This window comes from Artemia franciscana, chromosome 19, assembly GCF_032884065.1.
Source record: "Artemia franciscana chromosome 19, ASM3288406v1, whole genome shotgun sequence".
In the NCBI taxonomy this organism is placed as follows: Eukaryota; Metazoa; Arthropoda; class Branchiopoda; order Anostraca; family Artemiidae; genus Artemia; species Artemia franciscana.
Window position 1 is genome coordinate 12,495,554 of NC_088881.1, and position 19,849 is coordinate 12,515,402.

The 19,849-nt window shown below is 36.0% G+C and overlaps 1 protein-coding gene and 1 long non-coding RNA gene across 3 annotated transcripts in view; both read right to left on the reverse strand.

The window, feature by feature from the left end:
- Positions 1-19,849, reverse strand: part of LOC136039292 (nuclear distribution protein nudE homolog 1-A-like) — a 107,730-nt gene that overhangs the window by 74,898 nt on the left and 12,983 nt on the right. For both annotated transcript variants that reach the window (XR_010620417.1, XM_065722901.1), the window contains exon 3: positions 8,376-8,529. Coding sequence is in view for 1 of the 2 variants with exons in the window: in XM_065722901.1 (XP_065578973.1) it covers positions 8,376-8,529 (154 nt within the window). In the remaining variant the exon portion in view is untranslated. The remainder of the gene's footprint in view (positions 1-8,375; positions 8,530-19,849) is intronic.
- LOC136039293 (uncharacterized) lies at positions 2,258-7,794 on the reverse strand. The gene is made up of 2 exons (XR_010620418.1): positions 7,456-7,794; positions 2,258-7,340 (listed from the first exon to the last, which is right to left on the reverse strand). It is a non-coding gene; the product is annotated as an uncharacterized LOC136039293 (long non-coding RNA).

Here is a 19,849-nt window from a genome sequence, read left to right on the forward strand (position 1 = left end):
AATGTTCGATTAGCAATCAACAAAGCACCGGGACACAGGGAGTATAAATGACGACCAGGACATAAGTAAAAAAAAAAATTAACAAAACTAAAAAGAAGGTAAAAACTACAAAAAAACTAAAAAGAAAAAAAAACTAAAAACTAATAAAAAAACTAAAAAATCTAAAAATCTAAATAAACTAAAAAAGAAAAAAAAGGAAAAAAATAAAGGAGAAAAACAAAACTAAAAAACGAATGTATATACAGACCGGTACACCGGGATACAAATGACGACCGGGACACAGGGAATATAAATGACGACCGGGACACAGGGACACAACTACAACGGGGACACCGGGGGAAACAGGGGGATGTAAATGACGACCGGGACACCGGGACAGGGAATGGTCGATTAGCAATCACCATCAACAAAGCTCAAGGGCAATCATTAGAATCATGAGGTATAGATCTGAATACAGATTGTTTTCCCATGGACCATTATATGTTGCATGTTCAAGAGTCGGTAAACCTGACAATCTATTTATATGCAAAGACAATGGGACAGCAAAGAATGTTGTATATTCGCAAGTTTTACGTAGTTAAAACCATATATATATATATATATATATATATATATATATATATATATATATATATATATATATATATATATATATATATATATCTATATTCACAGGTGGGACATAGGGACACAACTACAATGGCGCGTAACTATTATGGCGCGTAACGACTTACGTGCGCGGGGGGGCTTGGGGGGGCGCGAAGCGCCCCCACCAACTAGGTGTTGGGGTGGCGCGAAGCGCCACCCCAACAGCTAGTATATATATATATATATATAAATAAGTTGTCCGTCGAGTGACGTCATGTTTGTGTGTCGACTGACGTCATGTTTGTGTGTCGACTGACGTCATGTTTGTCGACTGACGAAATTACAGACCGGGACATCGGGACACAAATGACGACCGGGACATAGGGAATATAAATGACGACCGGGACACTCAAAGAGAAAGCGACCGGGACACAAGGAATGTTCGATTAGCAATCACCATCAACAAAGCACCGGGACACAAATGACGACCAGGACACAGGGAATATAAATGACGACCAGGACACTCAAAGAGAAATTACAGACCGGGACACCGGGACACGAATGACGACCGGGACAAAAATGACGACCGGGACACTGGGACACAGGGAATATAAATGACGACCGCGACACTCGAAGAGGAATTACAGACTGGGACACCGGGACACAAATGACGACCGGGACACAGGGAAACAACTACAACGGGGACGCTACAACGGGGAATTTTTAATAATATAGTACTATTTAATATTTAATATAATATTTTATGATGTTTTCAATCAATACGAGTTATAAATCAACAGCAAAGAGGGGGGGGAAATAAATCTGTAAATAATCCATAAAAAAATCACCCAAAACTACCTTCACTATTTTTCTTTGTATGCATTTAGGTAAGATAGGATAATAAGATGATATTTTATTAATAAAAAACGGTTACCACAAGCCTATATGGGCCAGATTCGCACTTAACCGTCAAATAACGAAATAGAACCAAAAACATACAACAACAAAAAATTATAAAAGGGTTAATGTCAAATACATAAATTGTGAAAAACAATTAAAACTCATAACTGAAAGGTCAATGCCGAATCAGCAGAATGTCAAAACAATGAAAATTCTTAAAACCAAAAAGGGAATAAAATAAATAAAGCAAAAACAATTTCGTTATGCGACCAAAAAATAGAAAGCTAGAAATTTGCAAAATGAACATTAAAATTATATGGTAAAAAGGGAGTAAGGGAGGAATTAACTGATTGAATATGTCAACTATGTGAGGGATGAACATTTTTCTGCATATTTCAATGGAAACTTTTATTGGGGCAAGAAGGGGGACTTTTGTTGAAGCAGAACGCGAGAGGCGGGGTTGAAGGAGTGAATATTGACTTGGGAAAAGGCCAGCAATCTAAGATATATAATAATCAAAGGGCACTCATTTTAAATCTTCAAACCCTGTCTCCTGGAAAAACAATCTGACCTTCCCTTCCAAACGTCTCCACTGAGTGAATCAACGAATCGAGAAACTTTTTTTTCTGTATGTACTTGTATTTTTATTGTATGTGATTTTTTTTGTGTGTGTACTTGTATTTTTATTGTATGTGATTTATAATTGTTTTATTTTTGTTTTGTTGGCCCATTACAAGCTAAGCTTCTTGGGCTTTGTAATTACTTTACATTTTGTCATTGTTTTTTTTTTTTTTTTTACATTAACAAATTGATTGATTGAGACCTTCAACAAGTTAAACAAGCGAATCAAGCAGAGAGTGAATCAACAATTTTAGAACTAAAAATGTTTCACTTGGTATTGTCACTTTGTGATGGAACATTTCAACATCCGTATTTAATACACCGACTTAAATGACACATTTATATGAATAAAAAAAAAAGCCAGAAGCATGCTTTGGCAGCAGATATTCCAACCTAGAGCAAATAGAATCCATGCTGGTGTATCCGTTTTGTCGGATAAACTTCCAAAACTCAAAGAAAGTATATGAAAAAATAAGCAGACTTTGAGCAATTCTAGTTTGGACTAACGAAGTTATAATCAGACCAGATTGAATAGCCAATTCACTCAAGACTTGAAATCCTGGGGTCAAGGGTTCAAGTCCTGGTGTAGGGTCTTTTCCATCGGAGAAAGTTTCCGTCGGGGAGCCGCTAGACTCGTTAGTGGTATATGCAAGAGTTGCATTGCTGCAGTTAATGTAAGAAATGAGGTTAGCAGTTGGTTCCAGATTAAATCAGGAGTTAAGCAGGGTTACGTTCTACCCCCGTTTATAAGGATCATTTTAATAGACTTTGTCTTAAGGAGCACAGCAAAAGCAATGGGATAAGGAATCAAATGGGGAAGTAGAGCCCTCCTGTACTTTGAAGACGAAAACGTGATGCTGGATAACGGGAAGATCGATCAAGTGGACAGCTTCACTTATATAGGTAGTCTGATTGGTAAAGACAGTGGGTGCAGTGAAGACGTTAAAAGTAGAAAAGCCAAGGCCCAGGATGCTTTTTCACTGTAAAAAAAAAAGTTTGGAAGAATAGGAAGATAAGTCTGCGAACCAAGAATAGAATACTACAGTGATGTCACTATTCAAGTATGATTCTGAGGCATAGGTGCTCCGAAAAAAAGAGGGAGACTTGATATGTTTTCCAGAAAAATTGCCTACGGATTTTTTTGGGTACCCCACTATTTGGGCGACCGTATCTCAAGTAAAGTGTGGTACCCTGCTTTCTATGGCTATAACGAAAGAAAAATTGAGATGGCTCTGGTACGTTCTGCGGATGAAGGATGACAGATGATCAAAGATTGTCCTTTTCGGCCAACCGTCTAAGGCCATATGCGTAACTGTGTTGGCCTCAGGCGGCTTGGTGTAACAGTGAGTTGTTAGTAGTAGTAATTGCCTCCATAGTATGAAGAGACTGCAAGTTCAATTTTACCAATAGTAAAATTGTGAAGGTCAATTCCCACTTTTATGTTGATTAGTTTTCACCATCAGTTAACTGACACCAGATTGGAGAGTTCCTACGCCTTCAGTTAAGCTTTTAGTTAAGCCTGGTCTTGCATTGGACTCACCATAAGATCTTTATACTGTAGTTTGATTGTTTAACCTACCTAGTGAGGTTCCTGAATGGAAAAAAATAAAAGTTTTTTCAACAGAAAGTGAGAAGCAACATTAAACTTAAAACGAATACAAATTGTTCTGTATAAAAGGGAGGCTCCCTCTTCCTCAACCCTCACTTTTTACGCTAAGTATTAAAAGTTGTTTAAAAATACTTCTCATATACAAAATCAAAGGTTCTTGCACTTGAGGTAGTCTTTCCTAAAGAATCCAAAAAAAGTCAAACTTTGATGTGAAGAGCAAGAGTTGAGGAAGGGGCAGCTCCCCCTTCCAATAAAAAATAGTTTTTGTTCGTTTATAATTTTATTTTGCCCCTTACTTTCAGTAGAAAAAACATGTTTTTATATAATTTTAGACTGTTTTTTTCCAATCATGCCAGGGAATCCCTTTCCCTCCCCCATGTGGTATTTCTCCTGGAATACTCCCCCCGGGAATGTTCCTTATCCCCGTAGAAAAAAGAACAGTGAGGAATATGGGTAAATTACATAACTTACAGCCCTTTTGTCAGTGACTATAGAGGGCCTGATCATCATCAAAAGCATAGTTACTGGTCCTTCTTACTATGCTGAATCAAATTACTATCTTTAAATTTTATCGGATGTCTTTGGGGAATTGGGCTTGGGAGGGGGGCTAATTATCCTTCAATATCTTTAGTCACTTAAGGAAGCACTATAACTTTTGATTCTATTCATACGAGCTCTCATCTGATCTTCTTGGACCACTAGCTCGATACGATCGCCCTTGGAGAGAAAAAAAAAACATGCATCTGTGATCTTTCTTCTGCCAAAAAAAAAAATACAAAATTCCACATCTTTGTAGATAGAAGTTTGAAACCTCTACAGTAGGGCTGTCTGATATGCTAAATCTGATATGATTTTCATTATGATCGCACGACTTTTCAAGGATGTCCCTCCCCCTTTTCAAAAATCAGGCAAATTTTCTCAGTCTGAGCTTTTGATGAGTAACACAAAAATTAATGAATTTTACATATTTGGATTCCACTTTTTATAGTTTTGTTCACCATTGGGCTAGGTCACTCCTTACTTACGGTTCGTTATCAACAAGTATTTGATAGAGCAAATAACCAGGTTCTTCTGATTTAAGCGTTAATAATTAACATGATTTGCCCTTCATTTGGCCTACTTTAATTCTTTTGAAGTAATTAATGGCAACCCATATTAGAATCGTGGTGAATTCTAAACTAGGCTATGGTCTAGAAAAAAGCAAGAGCCAAGAGCTCATATGGCACCTGTGACGAGGTCGGAAGAGCCAAAAGCCTGCAGCCCCCCAGATGGTCAAATCGGGGGAAAAGACTGTTGTCAAGTCAATTTGTGCCGGTCCCTGACACGCCTACCAATTTTCATCGTCCTAGCACGTCCAAAGCACCGATGTCGCTAAAGCACTGGAAATCCCCCCAACTCTCCCAAAGAGAACCTATCCGGTCCGGTTATGTCAATCCGGTATCAAGGACTTGTGCTTATTCTTCCTATCAAGTTTCATTCCGATCCCTTCACTCCAAGCGTTTTCCAAGATTTCCGGTTTCCCCCTCCAATTCCCCCCCATGTGACCGGATCCATTCGAGATTTAAAATAAGAGCTCTGAGACACGGTATCCTTCTAAGTATCAAATTTCATAACCCGTTCGAAAGTTAAAAATACCCCATTTTTTTCAATTTTTTCGAGTTAACCGTCCTTCCACTCCCCCCCCCCCAGATGGTCAAATCGGGGAAACGGCTATTTCTAATTTAGTCTGATCCGGTCCCTGATACGCCTGCCAACTTTCATCGTCCTAGCTTATCTAGAAGTGCCCAAACTAGCAAAACCCGGACCGACAGACAGACAGAACGACAGACAGACAGAAACTGCGATCGCTATATGTCACTTGGTAAATACTAAATGCCATAACAACGGCTAAAAACATGCGAGTGTTCAAGTTACTGACACAGAAGACTGCGATGTGTCCGATCCAACGCCCCCCTTTTAACGCCCTTAATATAACGCTTTCCTCATTTTAACACTGAAGTTACGAAACATTATCTTTTAGACTTACGCTGTCCCAATTAAACTTGCCCCTTCTATATTGTATATTATAATTTTCCAATTATATCTTGTTAGATCTGTTCGGAATGTACAGAATCCCCAAATGCAAACCCAAACGCAAACGCACAAGTGTTAGGCCACCCCTTGGCACCATAAATTGAACATAGAGAGTGCTACTAAACTGTAGATGGCTTTTTATCACAAACTGAGATTTCTAGAATCATAGCTTCACTTGACAAAAAAAAATCTTTCAATAAGAGGATTTTGTTGGGACCATCTCTGTAATTAAAAAGAGTCAAAACATTAGAAAAGCTTTACTGCTACTACCAACAACTCAGAAGACAAAACTGCTTGTGGCATACACAAATATGCACGCTTTTCCTCCTCCCAAATCTACTGAATGATTCTTCCTTCACCCATTCTTTGGGGTGAAGGGGACTTTCCATTTGGACCAAGATGGATAGTCTGCTATTTTTCATCCGCAAAACTAGATGGGCTAGCCATCTTAACCTTCCGTTCGTTATAACCTTAGAAAGTGGGATCGATTTGTGGAACTTTGTTGCAATTTAAGGACCTAGGAAGTGGGATTACCCTTAGACAATTCCACACAAGACCTACTCTCCTATTCTTCCGAAGTTCTTCAACTGTGAAAAACACCCTGCGCCTTTCTATTTACATCTTCACTGCATCCACCATCTTTACGAATATTACCCCAGATAGGTGATGCTATCCACTTGATCAATTTTCTTTTTCCTATTATTAGCCTACCCTTGACCATCACATGTGTAGAGCAACATAACGAACAGGTCCCAAAACAAATTTATAGTAAAAGAGGTTTTGGTTCTTGCAATTTATCTCATAATAATATTTAATTGTTTCCATTTTCAGGTACTTCATATTTATATAGATGAAAGATATTTATTTAGATATTTTATATAGATTTTACATAGATTCATGTTTATATAGATGAAAGCATTAATTTGAGCACGTTTGTAACAAATGATCTTCGTACTGGTTCAAAATATTTTTTTACTGAAAAGTCAGGAGACAATATTAGTCTAGAGCACGCGAGCTATCAGCGGTAGACAAATTGCGAAGAAAAGGAACGTACCAGTACCATCAAGACTTCAAAAGCTTTCTCCAAGAGACAGTAATCTTTCACTCACTTCACGTAATATATAATAAGTAATACGGGAATAAGGCTTCATACGTAATAAGACAACTTCCATCGATTTGTGTTCCAGCAGGACACAGCTTCAGACACAACCATTCATCTGAGCAGAAAGACAATCAGAGATCAGAGCTATGGCGGAACTAAAGGGCTAGTGGTTCTTCTGGGTGGAACCACCAATAAAGTCAAAGAACAAAGATCGCTGATACATTCAGTTTCAAGTCAAGCAAGCCTTATCAAACTTATGGTGCTGCAGAAAAGACCCCGTGAATTACACGCATATGTACGTTGCAAGAGGAGGGATTATATTGTTTTTCATATTAGATGATTTCCTCCCCCAGAGGAGAGGTAATATGATTTTTTTTCTTTTTTTTCTTTCTTAATCTGCATAATAAGTTGAACAAACAATTTTTTCTTAATGAACAATAAGTTGAACTTTTTCTATCTTAATTTGTGATATTGAAGCACGAGAAACCAGCCAAAAGAAGGTCAGGTTGGATTAAGTGTCTTCATCTAGCTTGAGTAGCAAATATAAGACATTTGGTGAAACCGAAGTACCTTCAGTCTAAAATTGTCATGCTGCTGAAGTTACATTTACGATTTAAGTCCTCAATGTTCATTTCGCCACTTCAATGCTCATTTTGTCCGAGTACTTCAAACGACAAGAATGAAAGCGTCAAAACTGGGACTCCATAGTAGGAAAGGGAACCTGATGCATAAAAATAAAGAATTTTTCAAATATTTTCAAAAATTCCTGACGGGGAGAGGGAAAAACGATCCCAATTTCCATGGGATTTTCCTGAAGGGAACTAAATTTGAACATCACTAACAAATAAACAAAACTTAGGTTAGAGCTACAGTACTTGTGTTACAAGAAAACTGTGGGAAACACAAAATACCTTCAAGGTGCTGTTATTTAATAATAATAACAATGCATAAAATGCAAGGTAAAACAGAATAGAGAGGAGGAAGGAAAAAGCCAAAGAAAAAAAGCTTTGGCAACGTTTTATCGAAACAAAAAAATTAATTTCGGAGCTTCGAAAAACAAAACAAAACCGAGGTTAGAGCTTAAGGCCATATTAAGGGAAGGGGTTACAGGGTTTGAACCCCTCCCCAAAAAAAAAAAGAGTTTGTCCGACTGGTAAAAACATAATAAAATTCATAAAAACACATTTTTGATGCGTGTTTTATTTTTTTAACAATAAAAATCCTGGATAACTTCCTGTTAGAGCTACATTATTTATATTTTAAGGAAAAAAAAGCACAAAATATCTTCAGAGTACTATTTTATAGTAAATAAATAAGGAAAAATACAAATAGCCCACACGAACGAAAACAACAAAGAAAAAAATTTCTTATAACGCCCCCCACCCCCTGCTCGAAAAAATTAGCTTCGTAAATAAAACAAAAATCTAGGATAAAAATACAGTTTTTTTTGTGTTACCAGGATGCTGGAGGAAGCAAAAATACCTTCAAGGTGCTATTTTCTAGTAATAATCGATTACTCTGTGTTCGGAATTCTCGACACTTCGTTTCTGCCTGTTCTAACTGGGACTCTAACTCCAATTCCAACTCTTTTGAACTTGTTTGATATTCCTCAAGCTCTTCTTTCATTTCATCCATCCTGAAAAATTTAACAAATTAGAAAAATGCATTCTGGCCTATAAGGCTCCCACGTAGAAACTATGAGAAAAGAAGCTAATCTGTAGCACTTTAGCTCAACTAATATTGTGGCTTTTCAGGGCGGGACTACGATAGGACACAAAAGGGGCCTTTGTGCCCCTTTGGTCCGAAGTCCTTTGGGAGGACTTCGGGACAAACACTACGATTCAGAAAATAAAAGTAAGATTGGTCCTGAAAAATAGACTTTTTGATCATATCATCTAGCAAAGACAATTTGATGAATTAACAGAGTACACTTTGACCTGGAAGCAGGACCGTATCCAGCATTTTTTTTTGGGGGGTGGGGGATGTTTTACAAATGGCTTTATTTCGGGGGGGGTACACAAAAAAAGACTAAAAAACGCGCAAAAAATTTGTTCATATTCATTTGTTACGTTTTTACAAGTCGAACAAACATTTCAGGGGTGGGAGGAATCAATTCCCCCTAACCCCCTGGGTACGGCCTTGTCTGGAAAGGATCCTACGTAAAATCCATGAGAAAAAAGCTAAGTTACAGTATTTGATAGGAAAGGAAAGGAGGGGGGAGTAAGGAAAGAGGGGTAGCCCCTCTTTTATTTGAGGATAATCCTTTTTATTGCTTTTTTGTGATTTTAACAACGCAGCCCTGTCTCTTGGGGATAAGGAAGGCATAGTTTCCACCCTATTTTTCTCTAAAAAAAACAGCGAGTAATCTCAAGGAAAACAACAAATTCCTGTTGAAAGAATATCTTAAACAATGTCATATTTTTGAATAAGTGAAATAGTAAAAATAAAATAAGGAAGGATTTCCCACCCCCTGTTGCAAGGTAAAAAAAAAGAATATATATGGTAAAAGTTCTTAGAAGTAGAAAAAACTAGGGAGGAGCCAATTTTTCTAGGGGTTCGATGAAAAAAGGTTTTTGTCCAAATATCCATACTTTGGATTTAAAAAAAATATTTTTACATAAAAGTTCCATAGCGAGTTCCCTACATCCAATTTCAGGGGTCCTTGGTCTTCGATATATGTCTACCATACAAGTATAGCTTTACATAAGTACACAGAGCCGTTTTTTGGCAGGGGATGATAGTTGAATTTTCCAGTGGGAAATAATCGTTGAGACCCGCCTTGGGAGTTGGTCTTCCTTATTGTAGTCCTAGGCAAAATAGCAATCTTGAAATTTTAGTCAAACACCGTGAAGCCCCCTCCCCCCCCCCACCGTGTTTGTAAGTATGCAAAGTACCATCAGATGATTTTTCACATCAGTATTTTTTTATTCTATTTTATCTGTTAAAAGTCAAAATGCATGATTGTTTTTAGATTTCTTGAGGAGGAGACAAAAATCAAAGTGATTCATAAGTGGTAATTGTGTATTATACCAACGTCACTTTTGTTCTTGATCTGTTTAAAACCGGTTGCTCTAGGTCCATTCGGAGATAAGCCTGATTTTTATTTTTTTATTAATGAACTCTTTATTAACTACTAAATTACAAAAACTATAAATACACACAACCGCCCGGGGAAGGCTAAAACAGCCTGATGTTGGACGGCTGCAATCCTCTGATTCTCAACCTATTTATTTAAAAAAAAAATTAAAGAAGGACAAAAACACTCACTCAATTATCCCTTAATACCAGAATATACATATATAAAGGCTAACAATACTAAGAACAAATAAATTATCTCCCCACTCCCAATAAATGTTTTTTTTAATTTACTTTAAATGACCCAATATGTTCCGCCTCCCTAATGCCAGCTGGGATATCATTCCAAATAGCCAGACCTAAATATCTAAATTCGAAAGCTGCACTTTGGAGATTATCCTGAGTAAAATAAACTACTATGCAGGTATATTTTAAGGCCGTGATTAAGTGAACTTGAAAACATCGAGGTTCAAAATTGAAGTTAGGGTCGCCTTCTATCTCTCAATTCTCTAGAGACTGTCGATTGTCAAAAACCCTTCAAATAGCACGTATTCATTAGCGGAAATAGCAGGTTAATTATACCAGAATGTCAATCTAGGGCTACTTGAAACGATTCTTTGTGGCAAAAAAAACACTTGTAAAAATTTCAGGTGGCTGAAAATATTCTATGAGACTGTTCGAAGACAGGAAAATACATCGAAAAATGGTTGCTATTATCTTACAGGTTATTGTCATTTGCTCATGATAGTACCGATTTTGTTCTAAAAGCAATATCCTTCACAGAGTACACTTGTGAAAAAAAAGCTAGACATTTTCTAAGATTTCTAAGCAATTAAAGGAAATAGAGCAAAATCCTAGCAAACATTTTGTAGCATCTTCGAGAAGCTATGGCCTGATATTAAAAGCGGTATCTTCCACCAATGAATACTTGAGTACTTTTTAAATATAAATTTTCAATTTTAACATGGGATTTTCGAGTTCCATCAGCTCACGTAATCACGGCCTTAATTATTTGTTTAATATATAGAGCTGGCAAAGCATTTAGTATAATGCGTTCTGGGTGGTCTGCTTTCGATAATTCTCTGTTGTATTTTCCATAATTTTGTTACTAAAGTATAATATTTTCATCATATTTTGTTATATTTCACTATGATTAACCTAAATTCACTTCTTGGTTGTTGTCGGTATAATGCAAGTGCCTCTTAAGTTTATGCTTTTTTACGTGCTCCCCCTACTCACAAAAACATCCTATTTATCTCCTAGACCCCAACCCCCCAAGACGGTATTGAAACAAGTGAGGCAGTTATCCCTTTTCAAAAATAAAAAGTCAAATTGAGTCCTACACCATTAATTAGATACAAAAATAAAAGCTAATTAAAATCAAACAACGAAGCATGCATATAAATCTCGTTTAGTTTCAAGCCAAAACTGTACTTCCTTAAGAGTAACACAGCGACCATGATTGCCAAATATGTCCGTCATTTGCATTTTTTTAGATGACGTAATAAAAAGCGGAAACAACTGAATATTTTAGAGACTCTTCCTAGCTATTCAAATTGGAAAATATAATTATTTCCCACAAAATTTTTATAAATTGTCCTTGATAAAATATCAAGGAGGGTAGGCTAAAGAATACTTACGATTTATAGCGACCACACCAAAGAAGTTAAGTTGGGTTAATCCTACTGAAGTATATAAAAATATAATGATCAAGCAACAAAAATATGGAAACTATAATAGAGAATTATGGAAAGCAAACCGCCCAGAACGCATTATATTAACTACCTAACCACCTTTATATATTAAATATTTAATTAAAATAAACCTGCACAGTAGTTTATCTCACTGAGACTACGCTAATTATCTACGAATGCAGACAGAGACACCGGTTTTACTCAGATCAAGAACTGGAGTGTGGTGACTATAAAACGTTAATACCGACTAAAGCATTAATGCGATAAATCAAATTATTAATCACTAAGTGGAAAATAGAATAGTCGTATTTATTTGATAATTATCTAAGTAATAAAAACCATCAAAGCTACAAATTTAGGCTTTGCATAAACCACAGAGTGAAAGAAGTCCCGTCCCCTAAATGTTAACAATTTTGCTGCGGAGAATCACTGCTGTCTTGTTTTTTTGTTTTTCGTATCGCGATCAGCGGTCTGTAAGAAATGAAAATTCGAAACCCTTAGGCTATTCCCGTACGAGAATCGCAAAAAAGGATGAGAATTCCCCACAGCTTTATTTAATAAATTAACCTGCGAAGTTGGACTGCGTCCATCACTGCTGCTTAGTTGTTTTTGTTTTGTTTTTTACCCATTCAGGCATCTGGCGGTGGAGGGTAGTTGGGTATTTTCGATGTCCGTCACCAAAGGGGTGGTCGAAAGACAATCAAACTTGGAGGTGGTAAGAATAATTTTCCAACTTATGGCTTTCAGTGAGACGATTAAATCCTACCACTGTAAAGATTAGGAATGGGGAGGATCATATTTCTGTCATCAACACATCTGCCAGCACAGATCGTCAGATTTGAAAAAGATATGCTTTTCAGGGATATTTGACAAACCTAGCGTCTTTGTTGCAAGACGGTCCCAAAATTTAAGATAAACGTTCTAATAAAAAGGGGTTGTAGTATCTCGACGAAACTTAACCAGAAGTAAAAGTCAATGTTCTAGTCACGTTTCTTTTAAGAGTCCTCGACTAATTCGACTTTCATGGGGGAGGATGAGAGTGGATTCTAAATTCCAGATCTTGGTCCCAATCTGGAATCTAGCCATGTTTTTTTCAACTGATTCAACCTTCATGGGGGAGGATGAGAGTGGATCCTAAATTCCTGTCAGTACATCTTAAATAAATTTAGCGGTAAGTGTAAGCTAGTGCTCTAGTACTGGTTTTTGGGAGTCCATGACTGATCCAGCCTCTGTGGGGGCCAGTGAAAGAGAGAGTCTATAGATTACACTATAATCAGTAGATCTATCATAGAGCCTCCAGTCCTCCATTGGATCCCAGCCAAACATTGTGTGAAGTAAGAGATCGGTCTATGTTTCACTTTTTCAGTGTCTGCACTTGATCCAATCTTAGTCGAGGAGAGGGAGTTGGGGAACTATGAGTTTTCAAAGCTCTTAGCAGTAGTTATAGATTTGGGTGTCCGAGAACGATCCAATCAGCTATCAATTACAAATGATCAACAATGGCATCTAGGGTTCAATTCGCATATTTAGGGGGCTCGATTTCGGTCTGATACTTTTAAAGCATTTGCTATTAGAAGCCACAACCATAAACGTTTTAGATCTTACTTTATCCGACTTCACATTCGTATACAAATTCCGTTCTATGGACAGTCCTTAATATTAAGAAATCATCTAAGGCAGGGGTCCACAGCCTTTTTTGGCAGTGGGCTAGAATTCACCAAAGTGTAAATATAAAAGGGACGTTTGGGGCCGGGATACTTTCATTTTAAAACAGTCTTTAGGGAAATAATAATGTAAGTTTTACTAAGAAAATAATTCAAAATATTTTTAGACTTTAAACACCAATTCCGAATTATAATTCTAACTATTATAAAAATAGACATAACTGAATAAACTTTATTTATAAACGCTCTACGGTATCAATAGATACCCTTGTTGAACGTGATACCCAATTGATACTCATGTTGAACATGTGACTTAAGTTAAGCCAATTTTTTAGCCGTGTATTTTTAGTCGTTTTGGGCTGAATATAATCACCCGAATTTCGGTGGTTAGCCTGTTTCTGTTATTGCTTAAAATTGATTCCGTATGTGAAAAATTTGCTCACACTAGCAAGTTTAACGGATGTGAGAAATGGCAAGCCAATTTTTTTTCAAAAATGAAGATTTCGTAAGAGGTGATGCCCAGCATGATAATGTCACAAGGAGAAGACAATCTTCAGTTTTTTCTTAATTATTATTATAATTATTTTTATCATAACGCTAATGGTTTAAAATTAATCAGTTCAACACTAAGATGATTAGATATTGAAAAGACTGCAAATTTCAAACATTTTTTTTTCTATTTCGCTGGGGTTTATTATAAATGTAAAAATCCGCCATACTTCTTAAACTTTGAAATCGACTTTTATATTCCCTTTTAATGACAAAAAAAAACAAATTTCGCGCATATTTAGGGGAAGACACCAATTTAGGGGAAGAAATATAGATTTTATGTAGCTTTAAATATATTTACTTGCAAAGCAAAATTCTTTATTTTTAAGTATTTTCGAAAATGTATGGTTATTTCTTTGGATCTGTGCGCTGAGATCATTATAACAACTTTTATCTGTTAAAAAAAAAGTATTAAAAAACGCTCTTCCTACTCGAATTCGAGAAAATTTTCCTAAAGAAATATCTGTATAACATCAAAACTATACAAATCTATGAAGAAGTCTCTCGACTTAACTATTGTATTTCGGAGTGCAACAGCAAATATCCATATTTAAATTCATTTAGGTACTTCCATATTAGTCAGTACACACTCGAAAAGTTTGCTAAATATACGATTTATGAAAACCGGTTTCATAGCCAAAAAGACAAATAAAAGGTTACAGAATGCAAAGGATTTGTATAACTTGGGCTATATATTTGCACATTAGAGGGGTGGAGCTATGGTTAAATTACTTTACCCCCACATCCCCCCTAATGTGGAAATATATATCCTAAATTGTATTATTATATAAACTAAAATATAACATTTTCATCATGTTTTGGTAAATTTCATAAAGATTAACCGAACTTCACTCCTCGACTGGCTAATATGGAAGCATCTGATTTTTCAAACAGTTCGTGGTAACGAACTGTAGTAAGGAGCGACCCAGCTCAATAGTAACCAAAACTCTAAAAAAATACGAAATTTTGGTGCCAATAGCTACATCGAAAGAATTGCATTTTAATGCTGATTTTAAATATATAAGTTTCATCAAGTTTAGTCTTACCCGTCAAAAGTTACGAGCCTGAGAAAATATGCGTTATTTTCGAAAATAGGGGTAAACACCCCCTAAAAGTCTTAGAATCTTAACGAAAATCACACCATCAGATTCAGCGTATCAGAGAACCCTACTGTAGAAGTTTCAAGCTCCTATCTACAAAAATCTGGAATTTTATATTTTTTGCCAGAAGGCATATCACGGATGCGTGTTTATTTGTTTGTTTGTTTTTTTTTGTTGTTTTTTCCCCAGGGGTGATCGTATCGACCCAGTTGTCCTAGAATGTTGCGAGAGGGCTCATTCTAACGGAAATGGAAAGTTCTAGTGCCCTTTTTCAGTGACCAAAAAAATTGGAGGACACCTAGGCCCCCTCCCACGCTAATTGTTTTCCCAAAGTCAACGGATCAAAATTCTGAGATAGCCAGTTTATTCAGCGTAGTCGAAAAACCTTATAACTATGTCTTTGGGGACGACTTACTCCCCCACAGTCCCCGTGGAAGGGGTTACAAATTCAAAACTTTGACCAGTGCTTACATATAGTAATGGTTATTGGGAAGTGTACATGCGTTTTCAGGAGGATTTTTTGGTTGGAGGCAGGGGATGAGAAGAGGGGGATATGCTGGGGGAACTTTCCATCGAGGAATTTGTCATGGGGGAAGAAAATTTCCATGAAGGGAACGCAGAATTTACTTGCATTACTTAAAAAAAAACAATGAAAAAATAAATAAGAAAGTTTTTTTCAGCTGGAAGCAAGCAGCAGCATTAAAACTTAAAACGAGCAGAAATTATTACCCATATGAGGGGCTCACCTCCTCCTAATACCTCACTCTTTACGCTAAAGTATTTTTAGTAATTTCAACTATTTATTCTGCGGCTTTTGTGATTCAGGGGTCATTCTTAATGAATTGGGACAAAATTTAAGCTTTAGTGTAAAGAGCGAGGTACTGACGAGGGGCAAACGCCCTCATATATGTAATAAAAACATGAGAATACCAAAGTTCTTTACGTAAGCTAATTTATAAGTTACGTATATCTTTTACATATAAAAAGATTCGTAAAAAATTAAAATTTCTAGTTGCCTTTTAATTAACCGAAAATCGGAAAATAAATATTCCTCTGCGGAGAGCCAAAATCAAAACATGCATTGATTCAAAAACGTTCAGAAATTAAATAAAAAAAACAAGTTTTTTTTTAAATGAAAGTAAGGAGCGACATTAAAACTTAAAACGAACAGAAATTACTCCGTATATGAAAGGGGCTTTTCCTTCTCAACGCCCCGCTCTTTACGCTAAAGTTTTTTACTGTTTTAAAATGTTGAGTTAAGAGAAAGAGTCAAACTTGAGCGTAAAGAGCGGGGCGTTGAGAAGGAAAAGCCCCTTTCATATATGGAGTAATTTCTGTTCGTTTTAAGTTTTAATGTCGCTCCTTACTTTCATTTAAAAAAAACTCGTTTTTTTTATTTAATCTCCAACAAAGCTTTGAGGCAACTGTGTATTAAAACTCATCTTTCATGCTTATGATTATTATAAGGTCATTTTTGTCCAACTGATTCATCTTAGGTCTATTCATATCTAAAAACAGCTATTTACTGACAACGAATTTAAAAAACTTTTCCCACGAAATAAGTTCTTCAAAGAAAAGTAAAGAGCTTCATTAAATCAAAAATGAGCAAAAATAAAGTCAAATAATCTTCCTAGCCTAAAATTACTACAGATTGAAACAAATAAATAAATGAAACCCAAAACGTACAGAAATCATGGGCAGCACAATAGCTCTGCCTAAGTAAAGAGCGATGCGGGCACAATGTATTTTTTTTTAGACCAGGGCACTTAGGATCAAAGGAGTTGTCATAGAAACTTCGAAAAGGGCTCATTTGATTGGAAATTGAAAGTGCTAGTGCACTTTTGAAGGTCATTGAGGGCAACTGCCCCCCTCCTAAGCCCATCATTTCCCCAAACACACTTAATCAAAATTTTGAGATAGCCATTTTGTTCAAAATAGTTGAAGACCCAGAAATTATATATTTGAGGATGACGACCCCCCAAACCCTCAGGGCAAGGGTTGTAAGTTATACCCTGGGGCATTTAAGGTTTATATAGAAAGGGTGTCGTATAAACTTCGGAGTGTGGATACCTTTTTTAGATTCAGAGTGATCGCAGGGTGGATACCGCCCCCCCCTCACACACACCCACAAACAGACCTCGTATTTTCCCGAAATGTATCTGATGCCCTTAGCGCAAGGGTTATAAGTTATGCCCTGGGGGCATATAAGGTATATATAGAAAGAGTGATCCTACAAGCTTTGGAGGGGGATCACTGTATTGGTAATCAGAAGTTCTAGCGCCCATTTTTAAGATTCAGAGTGATCGGAGGGTGGATATTCCCCCCCCCCACGCCTCATATTTTTCCTAAATGCATCTGATAGAAATTTTGAGATGGTGATTTGTTGTCGTAGAAACTTCGGAAAGGTCCCATTCGATTGGAAATGGAAAGGGATAGTGCCCTTTTTAATAGCCAAAAGTTATTTGACTATTAAAACGCCCACCATTTCCCCGAACCCATCCAATAAAAATTTTGACATAGCCATTTGTTCAACATAATTGAAAGATCCAGAAATTATGTCTTTGAGTGTGGTATCCCCCCCAACCCTCAAGACAAGAGCTGTAAGCTATACCCTGGGGACATATAAGGGATATATAGAAACAGTGATCGTACAAAGTTCGGAGGGGGCTCATTGGATTCGTAATCAGAAGTTCTAGTGCCCTTTTTAAGACTCAAAGTGATCGGAGGTGGATACCCCCTCCCCACACCTCTTACTTTCCCAAAATAAAGCTGATATAAATTTTGAGATGGCCATTTATTGTCGTAGAAACTTCGATATCAGCTCATTCGATTGAAAATTGAAAGGGCCAGTGCCCTTTTTAATAGTCGAAAGTGATTGGAGGGCAACTAGCCCCCCTCCCTCGCCTACCATTTCCCCAACCACATCCAATCAAAATTTTGAGAAAGCCGTTTTGTTCAGTGTAGTTGAGAGGTCTGGAAATTATGTCTTTGACAACATCCATATCTTCTTAAGACCAGAACATAATTCGCACTTTACTGGAAAAAAAATGGCTGTGGATTTTCAGCTTAGTATATATATACATACTGATATATATTCCTTAAAGTTATAATAATTTTATTAAAGCTAAAAAAGTTTAAACATTTTAAACGTATTTTTTATTGAAATCATGCAATAAATAACCGAGTCAAACTCAAAACGAGCAAACATTAACATGAGTAGGGCTGATGACCCCATGCCTTCTCAAGACCAGAACATAATTTGCACTTTACTGAAGACAAAATATATTGAAAATATTTTTACTTGATTAAATTTTTTTACTAGATATATGAAGGGGGAAGCCCCTCTTGCACTCCAACTAAAGCGCGAGTGTCTGGTGCCCTTTTCAAGAGTAACAAGAGATTGGAGGCAAACCCATTCATTTTCCAAACGCGCCCAGTCAAAATTTTGAGACAACCATTTTGTTCAGCACAGTAGAACGGTTCAGCAACTATGTCTTTAGAGATATTAGGCATGTCGACCCCCCACAATTATGCAATTGGTCCATTATGCTTTAAAACTAAATGTTGTTTTAAAAATAAATCAAAAGGCATTGTATTACATGGTTGCCAATCGGACACCTCAGCAACGTATCGAGAACAACTGGGGGTATTAAGTTGAAACTTTTGGGGATACTACTTCTGCTCTTTAAAGAGTGTAAGTGAATCCAGGTTGTCAAAAAGCATAGATAACATCTTTTGGGAATGATATTAAGTTTTATTTTACAGGTCGACTCCAGAAGGTGTAAAATTAAATTGAAAAATACTGTTTGTGTCAGGATTAAAAATTGATGAAAAAGTTCCTCCTACATACAAATAGCAACCCATACTATGGATTCTTATAGAAGATTAAAAAGAAAAGAAAAACTAAGTTTATTTTAACTGAAAGTAAGGAGCGACATTAAAACTTAAAACGAACAGAAATTATTCCGTATACGAAAGGGGCTCTCCCCTCCTCAACGCCCCGCTCTTTATGCTGTTTTTTTTATTGCTTTAAAAGTAGAGTTGTGATAAAGAGTCAAACTGCTCTGATTAACAGACAAGTAGCGCCCAAATTATATATATCCAATCTATCTCCCAAGCGTCTCAGCTGTTTCAACCCCGTATCTGCAGATCCGAATTCTTGAGAGTGTACTGGCTAACAGATAAGTACCAAATATAATTTGCAAGTTACTGAAAATAAAATACATTATAAATGTTTTCGCTTTTTTAACTTTAATCAATCAATAAATATTAATGCTTTAAGGAATAAATACCACCGTATGTATGATAAACTGTGAATCCACATTCGTTTGTTTTGTTTCAGTAAAGTAAAAGTTATATTCCGGTAATATATAAAAATATATATATATATATATATATATATATATATATATATATATATATATATATATATATATATATATATATATATATATATATATATATATATATATATATATATGTATATATATATATATATATATATATATATATATATATATATATATATATATATATATGTATATATATATATATGTATATATATATATATGTATATATATATATATGTATATATATATATATATATATATATATATATATATATATATATATATATATATATATATATATATATATATATATATATATATATATATCTAATCAACAGAATCCAATTTCGAGCTCTGCAGTGCGTTGCTGCAGCCGAGTTCTAACCAAAGCTGAGATCAATCCTATTGTGCCACTACACGACTCCATCTATTATTTATTTTGATTTTTTTCTCAGTATGGATAAGGTTGGGGCATTAGCCACTACAAAAATCATATAAAAAAGCTAAGAGCTCATATGGCACTTG